The 23,982-nt window shown below is 39.4% G+C and overlaps 1 protein-coding gene and 1 non-coding gene across 2 annotated transcripts in view; one reads left to right on the plus strand and one right to left on the minus strand.

The window, feature by feature from the left end:
- GIPC2 (GIPC PDZ domain containing family member 2) overlaps window positions 1–23,982 on the minus strand; it is a 79,782-nt gene that overhangs the window by 28,731 nt on the left and 27,069 nt on the right. Inside the window, exons 2-3 of the mRNA XM_047727575.1 lie at window positions 17,929–18,114; window positions 6,854–7,034 (exon numbers count right to left, since the gene is read on the minus strand). Of these exons, the coding sequence (XP_047583531.1) occupies window positions 6,854–7,034; window positions 17,929–18,114 (367 nt within the window). The remainder of the gene's footprint in view (window positions 1–6,853; window positions 7,035–17,928; window positions 18,115–23,982) is intronic.
- Window positions 14,781–14,887, plus strand: LOC125099501 (U6 spliceosomal RNA). The gene has a single exon (XR_007127224.1). It is a non-coding gene; the product is annotated as a U6 spliceosomal RNA (small nuclear RNA).

Raw genomic sequence — 23,982 nt, forward strand, 5'->3', positions numbered from 1 at the left:
TACAGACTCATCCAAGTAAAACAATCTAAGTTTCATAGATTTAACAGTTATTTTTCTGCAATTAAAAGTCCTCAAAGGAAACAAACCAGTTGAACTAGTCTGGTCCTAGAGCTTAAGTTAAGAAGAGTGGGTTTTCATGGCCTTGGGAAAGTGTAGGTTTACATGGCAAACCCTGCAAGGTTGAGCTCATTGTGGAGACATGTTCCTTTTCATTGGCAAAAGGGAACGGAAGTGAGCCATGCCCTAAAAAAAATACCACCAGAGACATTCCACCCGATACTTGATAAGGACTGGGAAGGCTGCCATCAACTCATGGCTAGAAGGGGGAGAATTTGGATCAGAAAGCAGCTGACCAGGAGAAACTATGTTAGGTATGGGAAAGATTTCCCAAACTACAAATTTTTAACAAGGGAATCATTTAAACCAGTGGCTTCCAAATTTTATTTTTTGCTATGACTCACGATGGGAAATATATACATTATATCATAACACAATTATACAAATGCACACACATATATATCTGGAACACAAATATACAAAAACACATGTAACTTTTATGTACAATGTAACCTACCCTCACTACGCACAAAGCACTATGAAGTTTTCAATTCTACTCCCTGTTCTAAACACAGAGGTTGAGATCCCTAGATGAAAAACAGTGATATAAACTCTGATCAACACAGGACAATCCGAGGGTGTGTCTTAAAGCAGCCTTTATTTCTCCCTCAGAGCCTGTCACCAACTTAGGAAAGTTGTAGTGAAGCACCTACTCTTGGGACAAGTAATAGGTCCTTGAATGCTTGGGAAAAGGCCATCCAGAGGCTGTCTCTTCTGTGTCTGGCCATTCCTCACTATGCTGGCTCCTCCTCTTTCTACTCCTTAATTCTGGGCTTCTTCCACAACTCTAGGCTTGGTCTTTTTCTTACTATTCTGAGTGATCGGATTTCCACAGCTTCAAATTATTCATAAATCCCATTCCCTAGGCTTTAGTTCTCTGACACTTGTCTACCTCTTACACATTTCCAACTAAATTCTCTCACAGGTATCAAACTCAGCAGGCCTAAAATTATATTGTAAGTACAGTGTCTCTTTTCTAAGTCTTCACCCAAATCTATTTCTCTTCCAGTTTTCCTCATCTTAAAGTAAAGCACTCCATTCCATTCCTCACCCAAGCCACAAATCTGTGGATCGTCATTTGCAGTCTATTTTACTTCTACATTCAATGAATTTCCAACTCCACCTTTTTAATATTCCAACCTTCCAACTCTACCTTCTTAATATTCAGTGGTATGCAGATAAATGTGTAACCAGCAACTCTCCAGGAAAAAAAAAATCAAATTTGCTGTACTTGTCTGTGTCTATGATATAAACAAGCCACCACAGCCAATTTCAAGCCCCTAACATGAGGTCACTGAACATGGAGTTTGGAAAAGGTGTATACAAATGGCTCCAGCACACCACTGTCTATTCCTCCGATCTGTTTCTGCCTTCATTTAGGACTTCGTCTTCTCTCTCCTCAACCTACACAATAGAATCTTCAAGGATTTCCTTGGCCAGGTGAGCTTATAAAGCAATCCCATGTGACATAGTCTCCAAACTCTCTCTCTAAAAGCCAAGTCTCATCCACCGGCTTAAACCCCTTCAATGCCCACTCTTTATCGTCACATATAAGGCTCTTGATTATTTGGTCTCTACTGACCCTTGAGCTTCATCTCTTGCCACACAATCACCTAGAACCTCTATTCCAATCATACAGACATACGTGGTATTCCCAAGCACAGGACACTGCTATACACCTCTACACCTTTGCTTATTCTATTCCTACTCCCACGCCCTGGGACCACCTTCCCTAATTTGTTCAATGACCACACCTCTTAAGATCCAGCTCAAATCTTTTCTCCTGGAAGCTTTTCCTCAACTCCTTAGGTTGACTTGATGTGGCCGACTTTTATGCCTCTAGTACATGTTAGCACCACTAATTCTCTTTATTGAATTTTTTTAAGATTTTTTTATTTATTTATTTGACAGAGATCACAAGCAGGCAGAGAGGCAGACAGAGAGAGAGGAGGAAGCAGACTCTCCGATGAGTAGAGAGCCCGATGTGGGGCTCGATCCCAAGACCCTGGGATCATGACCCAAGCCGAAGGCAGAGACTTTAACCCACTGAACCACCCAGGTGCCCCTGAATTTCTTTTCATATTCATCTCCTCCCACTAGATAGGAGCTTCTTGAAGGCAGGAACTAGTTCTTATTCATGTGATATACCAGGCAGGTAGTATGGTGATGGAATACAGTAGATGTTCAAGAAACTATTATTATTCCAACAACTAATACTCTAAGACTAGCATGTACTAACTCCTCAAATATTTATTCAATGAAAACATCAGTATGTTCCTGCCATCTACCCAAGGCTAAGAACAGCTAAGACATTCCATCTATACCTTCTAGATTATTAGGGAACTCATACTGCCACAGTCAAAGAATTTACACTGTAATTTTTCTTTTTTTTTTTTTTTTAAAGATTTTATTTATTTATTTGACAGAGAGAAATCACAAGTAAGCAGAGAGGCAGGCAGAGAGAGAGGAGGAAGCAGGCTCCCCGCTGAGCAGAAAGCCCGATGCGGGGCTCGAACCCAGGACCTGGGATCATGACCTGAGCCGAAGGCAGTGGCTTAACCCACTGAGCCACCCAGGCGCCCCTAAACTGTAATTTTTCTTTAAGCCTAATGGCCTCTATGTTAGTTTCCTAGGGCTGCCACAAAGGACCACATGGCTTAAACAAAAGAAATCTATTTCCTTTGTTCTAGAGAAGTTAGAGATTTTCAAGTCATCCCCAAGGTTGCTTTCTTCTAAGACCTCTCTCCTTGGTCTGTAGAGGTCTACATGATCACATGGCATTCTCCTGCTATGTGTATGTGTATCCAAATTTTCTCCTCTTAGATCAGTCTCATTGGATCAGGGCCCACCCTAATGATCTCATTTTAACTTCATGCCTACTTAAAGAGCTTATCTCCAAATACAGTCGCATTCTGAGGTAGTGGAGATTAGGACTTCAACACATGAATTTTAGAAGGGCACAATTCAGTCAATAACAGCCTTCTGCTAAACTGTGAGCTCCTCAAAAGGCAGTAGCTATGGCTTAGTCTTCTTAGTATCCACTGGGCCTAATGGAGCACATGGAACACAGAAAATTCTCAAGAACTTATTTGGGGGAGACATAAACGAAAGACCGTCTCAGGAGTATAGTCCCAATCTGGATTGTTGTCCTTTCCAAATCTGGTGGCCAGCACCAAGAAAAACATGGCTTTTACTCTGCCTTAAAGAAAGTCTGATGCAGCCTGGCTGGCTCTGTCAGTAGAACATGTAACTCTTGATCTCAGAGTTTTAAGTTCAAGTTCCATATTGGGTGTAGAGATTACATAAAATCTTTTTTTAATTTTTTTTATTTTTTATAAACATATATTTTTATCCCCAGGGGTACAGGTCTGTGAATCGCCAGGTTTACACACTTCACAGCACTCACCATAGCACATACCCTCCCCAATGTCCATAACCCCACCCCCCTATATAAAATCTTTTAAAATTTAATGCTATCAGTACCTCCAGAGAGTCCATTGCCAAAATGCCATTTACGCAGCACCCACAAACAGAAAAAAAAAAAAAAAAAAAAAAATCTGTAAGACCAGACACCCAAAGCCAGCTGACAATACCCTGCCTCCCTCCAGATCCATTCTGATATATCCAGACTGACAGTATCATGCATGGATACATTCAGACTCAAAGTCAAGAGAAAACCAACACACTCCACTAAACAAGGTATATTAACTTAAGAGAAATGGCAAAACAAACATCTGCTACTTTTTTCCTACCCAAACGGAAACTTCTCCCTCACTCTTCTGCATGATTTTGGTGGCCCTATTAACCATGCCTGCCTTCCCACTATCAAGATGGGACATGACCTAATCAGTTTCCCCTGCTCTCCCAGGAATTTGAATACTGAGTGAAGTGATATAAAGATAGGAAATAACAGGAAGGAGTTAATCAGGCCAGGGCCATGAAAGGTGCCTGGTTCATACATTCCTGAAATGGCCTTTATTCCTGACCTTCCCAAGGCATGACTGACACAGTCTTTGTTTCTGAGACCTACTTGATAGTCTACCCCCAAAAAATGCCCTTTCATTAACCTGGAAAGTGTTTATTCTATAGCTCTCAAAGAATCTCAGCTCACATAATGGCTCCTGGAAGTAGGATGTGACTGGTTGTGGACCAAAAATATGTAAATAGGAGCAGGCTGTAAAGATTTCCCTATCCACAGCTGAAAATTGTGTTCATCATCCTTGTTATACCATTCCAAAGCAACCAACTATACTACTACTTGCATTTTAGGACACAGTCCACGTGACTCCCCAGGTGAAATCTTTAGGGAAGTTGGTAAGGAAATGTTAAACTACTATAGTGTATGGCTATTTCAACAGCTTTTGGTAAAATCCTAGAAATGACTTCACTTCAGCCTAGATGGCCTGTCTGATCACAGAGACCAAAACATTTGGCCTCACCTACATTGGTCCTTTTCTCCTCTAGGAATCCAAGGCAATGAGAGACAGATAATCATGAAGGACTAGGAATTTGAATCAGTTCATTCATGATAATGCTTAAAACACAGGAAGGAAGGAAACAGAAAAAAATAAGATTAGAACCAAGATAACTGGGGGAAGCTAAATCCCTCAAGTACCTTTAATATATACTCCCTTCCAAGAAAAGCACAAAGCACTGGGATGAAGTCAAAGGATGAGAAACAAACTAGCATTGCCTTTATCCCAAGACAAAAATCAGCAAAACTGAGACAGAAGTATGCGCAGAGCAGCAAGGCCTACTTCTAAGAGGGAAATCCCCAAGCTATGGCCCAAAGTCAAGTTCCGACCCAGAGTGGAAAATGCATATGGCCCAGCAGATTTAAGTTGGGCTGAGTTAGGCTGTCAGAGGAACTTCAGAAGATAAAAAGCTATCACTGCTCCAAAATCAATTTCCACATATCCTAACCCACAGCACCACCAGGATTTGGGATGCTAAAATAATATACCCCCACTAGGAGAATTCTACCCAGTGTCCTTCTCAAATGTGTACATGGAATTCCTGTGGGGCAACAGAGAGCAGGTTCAATAGTAGTCAGGCACATAAGGCAGAGCAGCACCCCAACCATCTACACGTGTCTCAGGTACTGAAGGAAAAAAATCTAATCATGGAGCAATAATAGCCAAATACAATGATCTCTGTAACGTCCAAGACTAATATCAACCAAGCATCCAAGTTAAAGTATACCAGCAACTTTCTATCAAGATACAGGGACCACAAGATTTAGATGCAGACAATAAGAAAAAATAGAAAAAGATTAACTTTGGAAAATAGACTAAGTGGTAAAAATAAAGGTGGAAAAAAATTATACTCCTTGAGTTGTACTGAGAACGACTGATTTACAAGGAGTCTAAATCAAATAAAAATAGCTCAAACTGTTTACATCCTATCAGTTTATACAATAATCAGGGAGTTGGTTAGCAAAACAACCACTTCAAAAGGAGTGTAGACAGAAACCTGAGTGCTGCCCACCTTCTGTGACAAGTGAGCTCAGAAGCTGGGTTGTACTCCATGCAGAATCACAGTTTCTATAGTTCTGTCTCCTGGAATGAATGATTCCCTCCAGGAACAGCACTGGCATAAGGCATTCTCCCTCCCCCGATCCCCTGCCACCCCGTGTTTTCTTTTTGGGGTTGCTTTATTTTAATTCCAGTATAATTCCAGGATAGTTAACATACAGTGTTCTATTAGCTTCAGGCATGCAATATAGGGATTCAACAGATCTATACATAGCTCAGTGCAAAGCATTCTTTTCTTACATCTTCTATGGAACTCTTTCTGCCCCAAGTCATATAATCTACACTGTATTTCTATTAAATGGCACAGAAACCCTTGGAAGCAGAGAAGAATTTACATTTCCAGATGGTTAGTATCTGTCCCTTACTTGCTAAAGGAGGGAAAATGTAATTGCCCAGATCCATTGTTTTCTCCCATCATTTTTATTAACTGCCCTGAAAAAACATTCATTAGAGACAACCTATAAGGAATATTTATCTACTGTGAGCAAAGGGAAGAACCTAAGTTGGGTGGGGTCATGGATGAGTAAGGGCAGCCTAGAATGATTCTGCTGAAGATATTTCAACACTGATGAACACCAGGCCGTCATTTGGCTTATTAAAATAGTGCTGGGTAGCGAGAGAGAAGCTGGCACATTTTCCTGTAGATGAGATGCCCTTTGGGGTTTGAACAGTTGGGTCACAGCTGCCGTGGCTAAAACCAAGCGAGTACAGATGTCACCAAAGTGGAAGCAATTTCATCCCATCCAATGCTGCCAAATCCAAAATGCCAGTGGAGGAAAGGTATTGAGGGAAGCCTCTAAAACAGACAAGGTAACTATTTTAAAAACCAATTCTGTGTGCAACTGAAGTTTTTGCTGTTGAGGTCCATGAACCAACAGTTATTATGGCTTAGAGAGCTCAATCAAGAATTTTACTGCCCAGCAAGATAAATGTAATACAATGTGCCCTTCTTGGAGTTTGGAACAGCCACAAAGTCACTGGACGTGAGACTTTGTAACTCCAAAGGTCTTTCAGAAATTGTCCTTTTACACAAGTTTTTTCTCCTTGAATTGTTGTTCCCCTTGTCAGTAGTGCTGCTATTCTCTATAGTCTCAATGGACACGCTGTATCACATGGCATCACACCTCAGAACTTACTACCCTTAGAAAGACAAGACACGGAAGGGAACACTTCATACTCATACACACCCACACCCAACTTACCAAATGCCTTCTTCGGTTCTATTAACTTCAAGGTAAAGGATTCACCTTTTTTAAATTCCTTTAATTTTTTTGCAACATCATAATGACGCCACCCAGTGATATTTTCTCCATTTATGGATTCAATATGATCCCCCACACAGATGGTTTTAACTGCATCAATTAGGCTACCATCTTTAATTCTCTGAAAGAAAATTAAGGATAACACATAACACAAAATGGAACTGCATAACCTTACTTTTCATGCTCCTGAGACATTATATACGTTGACATATTAACAACGCAGCTTAATGCTCAGTTAAAGATGAAAGACCAAGCAATAAAGGACAACCATTCTTACCTCATTCAGAATTATGCTCCATCAGTGATCAACAACTTCTCTGAGAAATTTCTGACATCCCCTGGGGGGACACCCCCCAAGAATGGTCACGGTGTCACTCTCATGCTTCTAAAGTAGGTCTTGCTACATATTCTGCTGCCATCTCATTTAACTTTAACAACCTTTATGAGAGTCTCATGTCATAGATCAGAAAAATTGAAGCTTGGGAAGATCAAGTAATTTGCCAGTTCAGCATACTATAGAGCAATTGTTCATTCACTTCTCAATCTCCATTACCAAAATGTAATATCCTTGGAGACAGAGATGGTGTTATTCACCATTATATGCTCTGTGTCTAACACAGTACTACACAGAAAAATCCCTCCAAAAATGGTTGTTGAATCATTTCAAACTGAAACCCAATACATGAGAATAGACCTTAAGGTGTTTGTTTGTTTACTGGCTACATTTTTTAAACCTTAGTAACAAATGTAGTGATTCAAGAATTGGTACAACCTCAGCTAAGAACATTGATAACTAATAAGACACAGATGTGGTTACCATTTAGGAAGCCAGTAAGAGTGATTTTATACTATCATTTTTCATTTATAAGGAGAACTTAGGACTCACAGGAAAACTTTAAATTGGTCTTTCTTAAATCTATTTTACTTCTATACAATAAATAGAGTATCAAAAAGAGTATCAAAAGAGTATCAAAAGGAGAGTATCAAAAGGAGACCTAACACTCCCTAAGATAGTACTAAGATTTTATGGAACAATTCTAGGGATAAGAGGCCCAGAAAAAACTGCACAGGTAACAGCCCTGCACAGTTCGCTTCTTCCACAGTTGGGAGGAACAGGGCAAAAGAAAAGCCACAGTCTGCCTCAGGAGTCAAATCTTTCATGCGGGCAGATAGGATAGAAATATGAGAGGCTACTAGATGTATAACAAAAGCCTGTGCCATTCCCCACTCTTATCAGGTGGGAGAATAACATCTTCTGAATCAGTAGGGTAACCACTGCATCTAAGAGTTAAGAGGAAAACTGATCTCACATACCCTAGCATCTCCATAATATCAACAGAATAAAGAAAATTATAAAAGACTCTTCTAGGAAGGTTGGACTTTAAGTTTTAAGTTTTATTGCTATATACCAAAACTCAGTTTCTTTTTTACCCCCAAATTTTAAGAACATTCCTATTTTCATTAAAATAGTAACTATTAATATGCTTTATGCAAGTGAAATAATGTCAACTCAGAGCTCATTATCATTACAAAAGTGAAATATAAAAAAATGAAAAATTTCATAATCTGATACTGTATCAAATTAGGATTTGATATTACCATTATAACAGAATTAAGAGTTACTACAACATACCACCAAGTGCAACTGGGTTTTCTAAAGGGATACAGAAAAATAAGCAAGATTTAAAAGACAACTAGAGTCTAAAAAAACAAACAAAAAAACTATTAAATAGCCTATCATCTACCTATTCTTTTTTTTTTTAAGATTTTTATTTATTTATTTGACAGAGATAGATCACAAATAGGCAGAGAGGCAGGCAGAGAGAGAGGGGGAAGCAGGCTCCCTGCTGAGCAGAGAGCCCAACGAGGGGCTCGGCCCCAGGATCCCGAGATCATGACCCGAGCCAAAGGCAGAAGCTTAACCCACTGAGTCCCCCAGGCGCCCCACATCTATCCATTCTTAAGCCATTCAAGAATGTGGGTGTCTGGGTGGCTTGGTTGGTTAAGCAACTGCCTTCAGTTGAGGTCATGATCCCAGAGTCCAGGGATCAAGTCCGACATTGGGCTCCCAGCTCCATGGGGAGTCTGATTCTCCCTCTGACCTTCTCCCCTCTCATGCTCTCTCTCTCACGCTCTCTCTCTCTCTCAAATTAACAAAGTAAAATCTTTTTAAAAACAAGCCATTCGGGGTGCCTGGGTGGCTCAGTGGGTTAAAGCCTCTGCCTTCGGCTCAGGTCCTGATCCCAGGGTCCTGGGATCGAGCCCCTGGGATCGAGCCCTGCATCGGCTCTCTGATCACCAGGGAGCCTGCTTCCTCCTCTCTCTCTCTCTCTTTGCCTGTCTCTCTTCCTACTTGTGATCTCTGTCTGCCAAATAAATAAATAAAATCTTTTTTTTTTAAAGCCATTCAAGAATGTGAAAATCTATATATAACTCTCACTTTCTTGATTTTTATTCTAATTTCTCTTAATGACTTCTGTACTTATTTTTTTTCCTTTGATCAACAACACCATATAAATTTCAGTGTCCCACCTCTTACTTTTAAGACTTGTCACAATTTTATTAAAAGTAAGCAGTATATAGGGGCACCTGGGTGGCTCAGTGGGTTAAAGCCTCTGCCTTTGGCTCAGGTCATGGTCTCAGGGTCCTGGGATCAAGCCCCGCATCGGTCTCTCTGCTCAGCAGGGAGCCTGCTTCCCTCTCTCTCTCTCTGCCTGCCTCTCTGCCTACTTGTGATCTGTCTGTCAAATAAATAGATAAAATATTTATTAAAAAAAAAGTAAGCAGTATATAAAATTAAATGAAATACTTTACAGGGCATGTGGCTGGCTCAGTCAGAAAAGCATGAAATGCTTGATCTCGGAGTTATGAGTTCGAGCCCCATGTGGAATGCAGAGATTAAATAAATAAAACTTTTTTTAAAATGGAAAACTTTACAGACACATATAAACCTTACCAGTAAATTAAAGGCCAGAGTAACAAAAATCTAGGCTGTGCTGGACCTGTGAGGAGCCACAGAGGTCACTAGAAGACTGTCAAGACCGAAGGAGGAAAGGCAGTTACCAGAAGTCAGAGCAAGTAGCAGGGCAAGAATCCAGGTGGGCAAGAGAAACGTCAAGGCATGGGTAATCATCAGAGGTAGCAGATGAGGATCTGGGATGAAGAGATGGGGAAACTGCTGTAAGAAACTTGAAGAACACTGTGAGGGAAATAAAATACAGAAGCAAAGGGATGCCTGTGTGGCTCAGTTGATTAAATGTCTCACTCTTGATTTCAGCTCAGGTCATGCTCCCAGGGTTGTGGGATCGAGCCCCACGTTAGGCTCTGAGCTCAATGCAGTGTCTGCTTCAGATTCTCTCTCTCCCATGCATACACTCTCTCTTACATAAAGAAGTAAACTCTATGCTTTGAAAATCTTAACATGAAAGAGAATAACATTGCTAAAAGTGCTACTCAAACACAAAGAACTGGAAAAGAAAAGTGTTAGTTCCACGCTTATATTTACTGAGTCACTGAGTATAATTCTCTATGACACTGAGAACTTTGTCTCATCTAGCTTAAGAGCTTAATATTGCAAAATGCAGAGAAGACAAATATTTTTAAAAAAAAGATGGGAGTCACAAACTTCTTAAACTCAGAGGTTCCCAATCATGTCAGACCATTATGATAGTATTTTCCATTATTTCATTGCATATACTTACAGAACTCCATCTGTTCATCACAGACAGCAGCAGAACTCAAGGGCATCATCCCACCCTCCTCATAGCCTAGGTGTCAGATTCAAGGTTGTCTGAGCTGCATGCCTTACTGCCCTGGTCAGCAGCTCTGAGATCTGTGCTGCTGATCCTCCCAACACTGTCCTCAAACGATGTTCTAATAAACATTCATAACTGCAAATAGCTCGTTCATTTAGCCCTCAAAGCAAGCCTCATTCCGTTAACAGAGGAGAATATCAAGGTACAGTGATTACATGGCTTGATCAAAAGAACACAACAAACGACAGAATTGGGATTCAAACAGAGGTGGTACCAAGAGACTACATAACCCTGAATTACAACAAGGCCTAAAATAGTTACCATCTGTCCCTTTATATAAATGTTTGCCAACTTATCTTAAACCACTCTAGGAATTTCTGGTTTTGTTAAAAGTCTACTCTGAATCTTCTGATTAGGTTATTTATATACTCTGGTTCTGGGAAATTGAGTCTTGCAAAACCTAAAATCACAAATGTTTAAGTCTGTTGTCTTTTCATCTGTAAAGTTTTATCTGTAAGAACCATGCAGTACTGTCTTTTAATTCGATTAAAAAAAAAACACACAGATTCTACATAGAAGATAGATCATACAGTATAGGTGTTTCTCCAACATTTCACTTAGCATAATGCCCTTGAGATCTATCCATATTGCCACAAATGGGATGATTTCATTCTCTTATTCAGCTAATACTCCATTGTGTGTGTGTGTGTGTGTGTGTGTGTGTGTGTGTACACACACATCTTTATCCATTCATCAGTGGATAGGCACGTAGGTTGCTTTCACATCTTGACTACTATAAGTAATACTGCAATGAACTCCGTACACAAATGCATGGTGCATTTGTCTTGATGATTTTATTTATTTTAGAGAGAGAAAGAGAGTGTGCAGAGGGAGGAGCAGAGAGAGAGGGACAAGCAGACGAAGCACAGAGCCAGATGCAGGACTCGGTCCCACCACACTGAGATCATGACCTGAGCCAAAATCAAGAGTTAGATACTTAACCAACAGAGCCACCAAGGCATTCCTGTTCATTTAGCTTTCTGAATTAGCATTTTCATTTTCCTCCTAAAATACTGAGAAATGGAATTGTTCGATTGTATGGTAGTTCTAGTTTTAATTTTTTTGAGAAAACACCATATTGTTTTCCATAGTGGTTGTACCAATTTACATTCCTACCAACAGTGCACAAGGGTTCCCTTTTCTCCACATCCTCACCAACATTTGTTATTTCTAGCCCTTTTGAGAATAGCCATTCTAACAGGTGCAAGGTGGTATCTCACTGTGGTTTTGATTTGCATTTCCCTAATGATTAATGCCCTAAAACATCTTTTCATGTACCTGTTAGCCATCTGTAGATCTTCTTTGGACAAATGTCTATTCAGATATTCTGTCCATTTTTTTAAATCCAACTATATTTTAGATAGATAGTCACACTTTTTATTTTTCCTTCTGTTGCTTCTGTTTTCAGGTTCAAAAATCATCACAAAAACCTACGTCAGAGAGCTTACTGCCTAGCTTTTCTTCTATTTTTTGGTTTCAGGTTTTAAGTCAGTTCTTTAATCCATTCTGGATTAATTTTTGTATATGGTGTGAGATAATGATCCAGTTTCATTCTGTTGCATGTAGCTATCCAATTTCCCCATTACTGGCAATCTCATATTTCCCACACCATTTATTACAGAATACCCAGAGTAAATAAATAAACAAAATAGAGTGTCCCCTCCTCCACTGTGTATTCTTAGCTCCTTTGTTATAAATTGGCCATATATGCAAGAGTTTATTTCTGGGCTTTGTATCCTGCCCCATTGATCAAGGTTTATTTTTGTGCCAATACCACATTGTTTTAATTACCATAGCTTTGTAATATACCTTGAAATCAGGGAGTATGCTGCCTCCAGCTTTGTTCTTCTTTCTCAACCTTGCTTGGCTACTCAGGGTCTTCTATGGTTGGTTCCCATAAGTTTTAGGACTATTTGTTCTATTTGCATGAAAAGTGTCATTGGAATTTTGATAGGGGTGGCACTGACTCTGTAATATTACTTTGGGTAGTACAGACATTTTAACAATATTAATTCTTCCAATCCATGAGCATGGAATAGCTTTTCATTTATTTGTCTTCAATTTCTTACACTGACATCTTGTAGTTTTCAATATGCTATTATCTTCCTTGGTTAAATTTATTCCTTGGTACTTTATTCTTTTTGATGCAACTATAAATGGAATTGTTTTTTAATTTTTCTGATAGTTCATTATTAGCATATAGAAACGTAACATTTTAGCATACCAATTTTATATCCTGCAACTTTACTAAATGTATTAGTTCTAACAGTTTTCTGGATATAGTCTTGAGTTTTCTGTATATACCATCTCCAAACAGTGACCATTTTACTTCTTCCTCTCCAACAGGGATACATTTTATATCTTTTTCTTGCCTAAATGCTCTGGCTAGAACTTCCAATACTGTGTTGAATAGAACTGGCAAGAGTGGGCATCCTTGCCTTGTTCCTATTCTTAGTGGTGAAAAGCTCAAAGCTTTTCCTCTAAGTGTGATGTTAGCTGTTGACTTGTCCTATAGGACCCCTATCACATTGAGGTATGTTTCCTCTATATGCACTTTGCTGAGTTTTTACCATAAACAGATGTTGAATTCTGTCAAATATTTTTTCTCATCTATTGAGAGAATAATTTTTATCCTTCACTTTGTTATTGTGGTATCCACATTGATTTGTGGATGGTGAACCATCCCTGGAATAAACCCCACTTGGTCATGAGGTAGGATCCTTTTAATGCATCGCTGAATATGACTGCTAATGTTTTGTTGAGGATTTTTGCATTTATGTTATTACGAATACTGGCTCTTCTTGTGTCGTTCTTTTCTGGTTTTGGTAGCAAGGTGATGCTGGCTTAATAAAGTAAGTTTGGAAGAGTTCGCTCTTCTAATTTTTAGAAGAATTTGAGAATTGGTATTAATTCTTCTCTCTGAATATTTGGTAGAATTTGCCAGTGAAGGCATCTGATCCTAAACTTCTGTTGTTGGGAAGTTTTTCACTACTATCAAGGAGATTAAATCCATCTATTCAGATTTATTTCTTCATCAGTCTTGGTGGGTTGTAGGTTTCTAGGAATTTACCCATTCCTTATATGCTGTCCAATAGGTTAGGTAGAACTGTTCATAATAGTCACTTATGATCTTCTGCATTTCTCTGGTACCCAGTGTAACATCTTTCAGTTCTGGTTTTGAGTCCTTTTTGGTAAATCTAGCTAAAGGCCTGTCAAATGTTTTTCAAAGAACCAACTCTTAGTTTCATTGATCTTCTCTATTGTCTTCTCAGTCTCTTTCTTTTGGGAGAGGACAGACAAGAGAGAGAATCCCAAGCAACAATCCCCCCAACATGTGGGTTAATCTCACAACCCTGCAGTCATAACCTGAACCGACATCAATAGGCAGATGCTTAACCAACTGAGCTACCCAGGAGCTATCCAGTGGCCCTGGATATTCCCAGTCTCTATTTTTGCTCTAATCATTGTTATTCCCTTCTTTCTACTAACTTTGGGCTTCATTTGTTCTTTTTTTAGTTCCTTGAGGTATAAAATTAGGTTGAAACTTGTTTCTTGAGGTGAGCATTTATCTCTATGAACTTCCCTATTAAAACTGCTTTTTGGGGGCACCTGGCTGATTCAATGGGTTAAGTCCCTGCCTTTATCTCAGGTCATGATCCTAGGGTCCTGAGATCCAGCCCTGCATCCAACTCCCTGCTCAGCAGACAATCTGCTTCTCCCCCTCTCTCTGACCCTCCCCCTGCTTGTGCTCTCATTCACTCATCGTCTTTCTCAAAAAAAACTTTGGGGGGGGGGGAAGCATGGAGCCCAACACAGGGCTTAATCCCAGGATCCTGAAATCACAACCTAAGCCAAAATCAAGAATCAGATGCCCAACTAACTGAGCCACCCAGGCGCGCTAGGCCTGTGTCATTCTAAAGCCCATGTTCCCAGGCATCACAATACACTGCCTCCCTAGTCATGGAATTCTTCCTCCTTACCCTTTTCTAAATCTATACCACACCGTCCTACTCTAACCTACTGATTTCTAGCTACTACTGAAGGGATATCATGTACTCACTTCAGCAGCACATACACTAAAATTGGAACCATACAGAAAAGTTTAACACAGTCCCTGAATGAGAATGACACACAAACTCTTGGAATGTTTCATTATTTTTTTACTTATCTTGGCAAAAATAAACACTGAAAGGGTGAGCCAAAAATTAATGAAAATGATCACTTATAAGGAGTGGGAGAAATGAGTAATGGGATAGAGGGTTAGGGGAAAGAGTGACAGATCTCTGAATGTCTTTTAGTATAGTTTTAACTTTTGAATCATGTTAATATTTTATGTATTCAGGAAAAAAAGAAAAAAACAAGGATGAGGGGGGAAAGTCCAATTCAAAGAGAAGCAAATGGATTCAACAGCATTTCAAATAAATAACAATTACCTAGTGGGGAAAGGGGCAGGAAAGAACCTATTCCAAGTAACCTCTGAATAGAATACTTTATTTAGGGACACCTGGGTGGCTCAGTTGGTTAAGTGGCTGCCTTCGGCTCAGGTCATGATTCCAGTGTCCTGGGATCAAGTCCCACATCGGGCTCCTTGCTTGGCAGGGAACCTGCTTCTCCCTCTGCCACTGTCTGCCTGTGTTTGCGTGTTCTCTCTCTCTAACAAACAAATAAATAAAATCTTTAAAAAAAAAAAGAATACTTTGTTTATATATGTACATTTAGTTTAAATGGGATATTAGGCAACTGGTAAAATAATTTTAAACTAATGTCCATACTGTAGTTTTATCAATATTAGATTTCCTGAATTTCACTGTGATACTATAGTTATATAGAGGAAAAACCCTGTGCTTAGTAAGTATATTCTGAAACAGTAAAGACAAAATAGGCGTAATACATACAATCCACTTTTTCAAGTAGTTCAGAAAAATTGTATGTATTTGAATTTAATATACATATACACATGCGTATGAGAGAACAAAACAGCAAATGTGGCAAATGGTAAAAGCTGGAGAAATGTGTCAAGGGTATTATGGAAGTCCTTACAATCTTTCAGTAAGTTTTAAATTACCACCCCCCTCGATTTTTAAAGTCTTATTAACCACATACACCGTAGGATATTCATTTCTCTAAGTTGAATTGTATGTCAGCAGTTGGCTTATGCTCCACTTTCTCTTTGCCATCATGTACTTTCTCACAGGACTACTAACAAGTACAGAGGCAGGCACATATTCAAGTAGGCATTAAAAAAATAAAGAACACAAGCTCTGAACATCAGAGGTCAAGATCTAAAAAATCCACACGTGCTTGCAAAACTTTTAAGCCCTTTCCTGCTGACATTAGAAAGGCATTGCTGCATGTGCTTCATGTCCTGAGCTTCCCCCAGATGATCCCACATGACTTTCCCGACTCACGATTTTCCATTTGATCACCCACTCAACCTTCGGCACAGTCATATCTTTTGCAGAGCTAAAAATAACCACTCTATCAAATGGGAAGTTAAAGTACTATTTACAGTTTAAAAGATAGCTTCCTTAAGACCTTTTTTTAATGATGACAACGCATCAGCAAAGATTTGGGCAAAATAAAAACATGAAATATGTTTTGCTTATGAAATTTATAACTAGTTCTTAGTGAAGTGGATAGGAACGTCAGTCAGCTCTGAAACCAGATCTCTTGAATTCAAATCCTGAGTTTTTCAGCTACGTGACTTTGAAGCAAGCTACTTAACCTCCCTGATCCTGGATCTATATCTTTAAAACAGAGGTTAATAATACTGCCTACCCACAGGTCAATCTCCCAGATACCATATTGAACAAAAGAAGCCAGAAACAAGAGAGCATAGGATTCTACTTAATGAAGTTCAAGAACAAGCAAACTATGGCATTAGAGGTCAGAATAGTGGCTGCCTTTGGCAGGGAAGCAGAGTGACTAGGAAGAGTCACCAGGGAGACTTCTGGGTGGTAGAAATGAAGTTTCCCTTGATCTAGGTGGTGGTTACACAGGTATGAGTACAGTAAACTATACATTAAAAATTTGTTGTACATCAATAAGAAAAAACATAGTATCAAATTGAACTGTGAGACTTGAGAAAAAGTACATAAAGTGCATAGTACATGATAAGCATTCAATAGAAGTCAGCTGTTTTGCAGTTGTTTAATAGAAGGATTTAAGAAATGAGCCTGGGTGTCTGAGTGGCTCAGTCAGTGAAGTATCTACCTTCAGTCCAGGTCATAATCCCAGCATCCTGGGATCAAGTCCCACATCAGGCTCCCTGCTCAGTGGAAGTCTGCTTCTCCCTCTGCCCCACCCCCTGCTCTTTTTCTCTGAAAAAAAAAAAAAAAAAATCTAAAAAACAAAACAAAAAGAGATAAATCTACTTTCCTTTTTACTATTCCTCAGTTCTTAGCTTTTTCATACTATCTCAAACCTTCTCTCATCTTTGCAGCTCTATATTGCTCTCTTTGTACCTAAATAAAGGAATTACATACCCTCACACTCTAACATGCTCTCTCTTTCAAAGAAATAAATAAAATCTTTTTTTAAAAAAATGTTTACACTTAGGGTGCCTGCCTGGCTCAACTCTTGATCTCAGGGTTGTGAGTTTGAGCCCCACACTGCATCTAGACATTACTTTTTAAGATTTTATTTATTTATTTGACACATAGAGATCACAAGCAGGCAGAGAGGCAGGCAGAGAGGCAGGCAGAGAGAGAGGAAGAGAAGCAGGCTCCCTGCCGAGCAGAGAGCTCCAACACAGGGCTCAATCCCAGGACCCTGGGATCATGACCTGAGCCGAAGGCAGACCGAGCCACCAAGGCACCCCTAGAGATTACTTTAAAAAAAAAAAAAAGTATTCTCTCTCTCTCACTTGGAAATTACCCTAAAAAAACCATTGGAAATCAACACAGAAGTCATCAGATATTAATGAGCTACAGACCTACAAGAGCTCATATGGATGAATGGGCACCAGGACCAGACTTTCCTTTTCAGTAAGTTCTAAATTCTAGAGGAAGTTTAAATTGAAGGTAAGAAATTCAAGGAAAGGGTAAACAAAAAAATGAGGTCTTTGCAAGCTTTTTTAAATGAAACCTTATCAAAACATCCCTGCTAAGCCAGCTTTCCAATCTGAAGATTTCTTCGACCTGGTAGATTTTCTTAAATATTACCCTCGGTTAGGTCACATAGTTATTTTTTAAGACTTACCTTTATAAAAGCATAGCCAGTTCCATTTTCTGTAATGGTGAGACCAAGTGAGTCCTCAGACTTATATACATTCACTTCTTTTTGGTTCCCTTTCACATGGGCAAATATGAAATCTTCAAGACCTACATGCGATCCTAAGAGATTTTCCATATCAACTTTAGGTGTGTTTAAAGTGCAATATAAGATCTGTGAGAAAGAAAAAAATAGGTTAGCTCAGTTTCCATCACAAAGCATTCTGATCATTAGTTTATAAATATTTGAGTGAACCAGTCCTCGATTTATGATCTAAGAAGTTACATCATTAACCTCAGGTAATATATACTGAGTACTTCCTATAGGCAAGGCTGTGTTCTAAACAATTGACAGCCATGATCTCATTTAATCGTCACACTGACTTTAGAAATACATTATAATGTATAATATACCTCCAAATTATAAAGGATGAATTTTAAGCTACTGAAAGAAAGTAATTTGCCTAAGGTCACAAAGCCTGTGTTTGTCAAGAGCAAAATTCTGAGTTCAAATCATAGTGATTTAAACACCTACATTACCTGCCATTTACAATGCCAAAACCAAAAGTTGTGTTCCCAAGGGCAAGGCCAGGACATGTTTACCACAATGAAAATATAAGCAAGACTGTTTTTGAAAACTGGTGATTTTTTTTTAAATGAGGAAAATTATTTATCTTGCATTATAGTGCTTGAGGAAAGTAATGAATGAGGTACTAAAATGAAGAGGTCTAAAACAGACCTTAAAGACCACAAATCCAGTTCCTTAATTTTCAAAATAAAGGAACTGAAGTATGGAGAGATGAATGCAATTTGGTCAAATCCACATGATGGTAGGGACGCCTGGGTGGCTGAGTTGGTTAAGCCGCTGCCTTCGGCTCAGGTCATGATCCCAGGGTCCTGGGATCGAGTCCCACATGGGGCTCCTTGCTCGGCGGGGAGCCTGCTTCTCCCTCTGCCTCTGCCTGCCTCTCTGCCTGCTTGTGTGTACTCTCTCTTTCTCTCTGGCAAATAAATAAAATCTCTTAAAAAAAATTCACATGATGGTAGAAACAGCATGAAGAATTGGAATAGTAAAAAGTGGTGTAGGGATTCTAAAGAGACTCATGTTCACCACATCTTTATTGAAGCTCATTTTCCTTCAAAAATATGATTTATTTTACTAAAATCTGCAGGGCAGCTCGAAGTTTGCTCACCATGGTCTGGGTAATTTCTGGGGCCCAAGTACAAAATTACAGAACAGGAGGAGAAAGAGGGTTGAAAACACGTCATTGGTTCAAAAATTAAGTTCAACAAACATTTCCTGAGTACCTATGTCCCAAAGGAAAATATTTTAATACAGGTGTCTTATACCAAAATGGCTAAATGGAATTTTTTTTATTCTTTTTTACTGTCAAGTAATTTTGCCACAGATGTTTCCAGCCCTTCCTCCAAACCTGAGCCTTGCTTCAGTCCTCCCTTTCAACCCTTTCCCTGTATCCCTGGGTTTCACACCATTCCTGATTCCCACTGGAACTTAAGCCTTAACACATCCATAAGCCTCATAAGGTTCAGAAATGGTGTAACTACTACTTATCAAATGGCCCTTTAAGCCATATCAGAATGTTTCTGAGTTGGAAGAGTTCTGTCACATGGCCAAAAGGTCCAGCGTAGTCAGCAAAACTCTGATCAAATCTGAGAAGTGTATGAAAGGAGCTAGTGATGAGGACAAGAGGCAACTGGGTACCAAAGAATAAAGGCTTACAAAGAAAAACTGGTGTCCCCACCCCTTCCCTTTTTCATCTGTGGTCATTTGTGCTAACTGATGGATGTTTGATTTAACCCCTTGTGTTCCTGGGCAGGGCATAATATATTTGCTGATCAGAACATGAGCCCAGGGTCCTGGGACTGAGCCTCACACTGAGCCCCACACCTGCATCAGGCTCCCTGCTCACCGAGAAGCCTGCTTCTCCCTCTCCCACTCCCTCTGCTTGTGTTCCCTCCCTCTCTCCCTCTTTCTCTCTGTGAAATCAATAAAACCTTAAATAAATTAAAAAAAAAAAAAGAATGGCCCCTATTCCTTATTCTAACTGTGAAATCAATGGTATAATTAGTCCACTTACAAAAATCATTAATAGTGTGGGTAAACGGCCAAGGGAATATGCAGAGTAAACAGCTATTCTGATTTCCTTCCTCAAACAATGATGGGAAGGTGAAGAAACAGTTTTGTTTTGTGTGGTTTTAAGAAGTGAATCTACTAATGTGTTCACAGTGGATCCCAAACACCATTAATATAAAAGCAAGTTATCAGTTAGGAAATAAAACATTAAAATCGAATGACGGGGAGCACCTAGGTGGCTCAGTCAGTTAAATGTCTGCCTTCAGCTCAGGTCATGATCTCAGGGTCCTGGGATTGAGCCCCATGGGCTCCCCACTCAGCAGGGAGTCTGCTTTTCCCTCTCCCTCTACTTTCTCCTGCTCGCACTCTCACTCTGCTCCCTTTCTCTGTCAAATAAGTAAAATCTTTAAAAAAAAACACACAGACACACACACACACACACACACACACACACACACACACACACGAGGTAACAGGGCAGGAGAAAAGCCCCAAAAAGGAAATCCCACACAGAGTGGACTTCTAGTCACTATGCTGCTTCATTCCTTTCAATTTTTCACATTTCACTGCAAAGCAAATATTAGATTTCCTGTAGGTATGACCCCTTTCACCGTGCTTTCTCCCTTGCAGAAGAATGTTCCATTCCAGATAGCCAAAAGTTTGCAGGCAAGGTATCTTTTCTTTTTTTTTTTTCTGGAAGACGTGGAGACAGCTTTATCCTTCACAGAACAGAGCTCCACAAGAGGCTATGCTGAAAACCTGCAGGAAAGTAATGGTCACTGAGAGGTAGAGTGCAAGCCCTCTACAACAGCAAGTAAAAAAAACGCCCTAACTTCAGTCAGATCTCCGTGGGAGAATAAAAACCTAACACTCATAGGATCTCAACACACAACCATCGCAAATATATCTGTAAGTATGTGATAAAGGGTTAGAAATTCAAAGACATCCTCGCTGAAAAATAAGTGATCTAGTGCTTTCTGAATGCTGCAAAATTCTTGCTTATTCGTCCACCCATCAATCATCCATTAAATACCTGCTTTTCCCCAGGTTCTGTGCTGCACACTATGTATGCAAAGACACACAGTCCCTATACAACAAGGAAATCCCAGGCTCATATACTGCACTGAGGTATAGTAAGGCAACATGAATCAATTGAAAGAGAGCAAAAGCTATGAATATTTTAAACCAAAAAGAAACTCAAATACATATCTTGAGGTTTCCTATTTCATTCATACATTTCCCTCAATCCAAAATCTAAAATGCGGGCACCCATTCCACCCCTATAATACCCTTACCTATTGAGACTCTGCTCAAATGTAACTGCCCAGATGGAATCAACCTTTCCACTTTGCTCACATCATTTCAATCTAGTAACTCATTCAACAGTCTAAGTCACCTTGCCCTTGAGAGTCCTGCTGCTTTAACACATGTATTTGTCATCCTTACCCTGAGAGGAGATCTTGTCTTATCCTCTTTCTCCTACAATGGCTAACAAGCACCCCACTCCCTTTGTATCTGAGTGGCATTGACAGCATACATTCATTTACCTCATTTGATATAATATACATGTATACCAGGTTTTATTGTCCTCATTTTGCAGATGAGAAAATTATGATTTTATCCAATGAACACAGCTAATAAATGTTTATTGTTAGGATAGAAAAAAAATGATGCACTGTTCAGGTCATATCTGTGTTCCTTTAAGAGATACTGCTTCCACTGTAAGTATACTAGATAAAAGGCAGTAAGACATAGTATTTAGTATATTCTATACCTTCTTGTGAACAAACTAAACTAAATCAAAAGAAACTAAACTCAGGGCAAGGTATCATATTATAAGGTGAGTCATCCATTAGATAAAAGATTTTTGGTAGTTTATTTTTTTTTTAACTGTAAAATGAAATCCTTAATGTCTTCTGAGGTATCCGTATTTAGTGCTTTACTACCATTGTCCATTTTCATAAAATAAATGGAATATTCTAGTTTTGCAATTGTACTCTCCAAGTTCCTGGCTCCCTGAGCAGATACCAGATGGCCTCCCAGGAGTGCCACCCTACTGCTGCCAGCCACCGCTACCCACAAAGGAGTCAAGCCCAGTGGGGACACTACATTGGACCCCATAGGCAAGAAGCTGCATCAAAAGCTGATGACACTTATGACCCTTTTTTCTACCTTCCCTGAATCAGACCACCTCTTCAAATGGGTGGGGATCATCATGGAGCAGCTGGCACAGCCTATGAAGACCCAAGGTACACACTCTCCCTGGAGTTTGCCAGTAGCTACCCTTAACAATGACCCATACAGTGAAACTCCTCACACCCTGCTACCACGCCAGTGCGACACCCAGGGTAACATCTGCCTGGACATCCTGAAGGACAGTGGTCTATCCTGTATGATGTCAGGACCATCCTCCTGTCCATCCAGAGCCTGCTAGGAGAACCTAACATTGATAGACCTTTGAACACACATGCTGCTGAGCTCTGGAAAAAACCCACAGCCTTTAAGAAGTATCTGCAAAGAACCTATTCAAAGCAGGTCTCCATCAAGATCCCTGACTGCCTAGCCTCTCTCCTTGTGTTGTGTTGTCTTTTTTTTTTCTTTAGATGGTCTTCATTCCTGTCTAGAACTCTGCATCTTAAGCTGTGGTGTCATTTTTGTTTTGTTTTTAAAGGTTTTATTTATTCATTTGAGAGAGAGCACACAAGCAGTGGAGAGGGGCAGAGGGAGAGGGAGAAGCAGACTCTCCGCTGAGCAGGGAACCCAATGCAGGGCTCGATCCAAGGACCCTGAGTTCATGACCTGAGCCAAAGTCAAAGGCTTAACCATCTGAGCCAGGCACCACTTGTTTTTGTTTTTTAAATTAAGCCCTTAAGATTGAGCCGTTGTAATAATTAAATAAATACATTGTAAAGGAAAAAAAGATAAATGGAATACTCATGACAATTCCATTTCCTAAAGCAGCACTGACCAACAGATATGTAACAAGCCACATAATTTTAAATTATCTCATAGCTTCATTAACGAAAGTAAAAATAGATGTTAATTTATTAACTTATTAATAGATGTTTATTAATTATAAAATGCATATATCTAATACATTATTTCAAATAGATAATACAAAAATTGAGATAGTTTACATTTTTAAAGTTTTTAAGATCTTACTCAATTTGAACTAGCCAGAGTGTCCAGGATCTATAGTTTGCTACTAGCTACCACATGGGGCAGCTCAGTTCTAAAATATCCTGTCTTCATCAATTTTATACTTTGTATTTTCCCCATTTCCCTGTTATCTGCACATGGCATTTCCTTGGCCAAAAATGCCATAGCCAAAACCCAACTTCTAAATCCAGTATATGTCAAAATCTTCCCCATCCAATAAAGTCCGCTACATTTTCTATTATTATCATCCTAGGCTAACTTTTTTTTCTTTTTTTTTTTTTTTTTTTTTTTTTTTAAGATTTTGAAGTAAAGTCTACATCCAATGTGGGGTTCTAACTCATGACTCCAAGATCAATGGCTATCTGATACATAGTCCTCTCTCAGAATATTTAGTTACACAAGCCAATAATTTCACCAACCCATTCTAGATTAGATTTTGTTGTTTCCAACTAAACTCTAGAATCATTATATTTTGTATCTTTATAATTCTTCAGTTTAAAAGTTCTACCTACTACTATCTCATTTTATCCTTAAACTCAGTAAGGTAGACGGTGAATTGTGTTTAATACATTGACTGTATGCATCCTTATAGTAATTTCACATCCTATTCCCGCTATCAAAAATTTTAGGCACATGGACACCTGGGTGGCTCAGTTGGTTATCTGTCTTCACTTCAGCTTAGGTCATGATTCCAGGGTCCTGGGATCAAGTACCACATCAGGCTCCTTGCTTAGCAGAGAGACTGCTTTTCCCTCTGCCTGCAGCTCCCCGCTGCTTGTGCACACTCTC

The sequence above is a fragment of the Lutra lutra genome, chromosome 4 (assembly GCF_902655055.1).
Source record: "Lutra lutra chromosome 4, mLutLut1.2, whole genome shotgun sequence".
Lineage (NCBI taxonomy): Eukaryota > Metazoa > Chordata > Mammalia > Carnivora > Mustelidae > Lutra > Lutra lutra.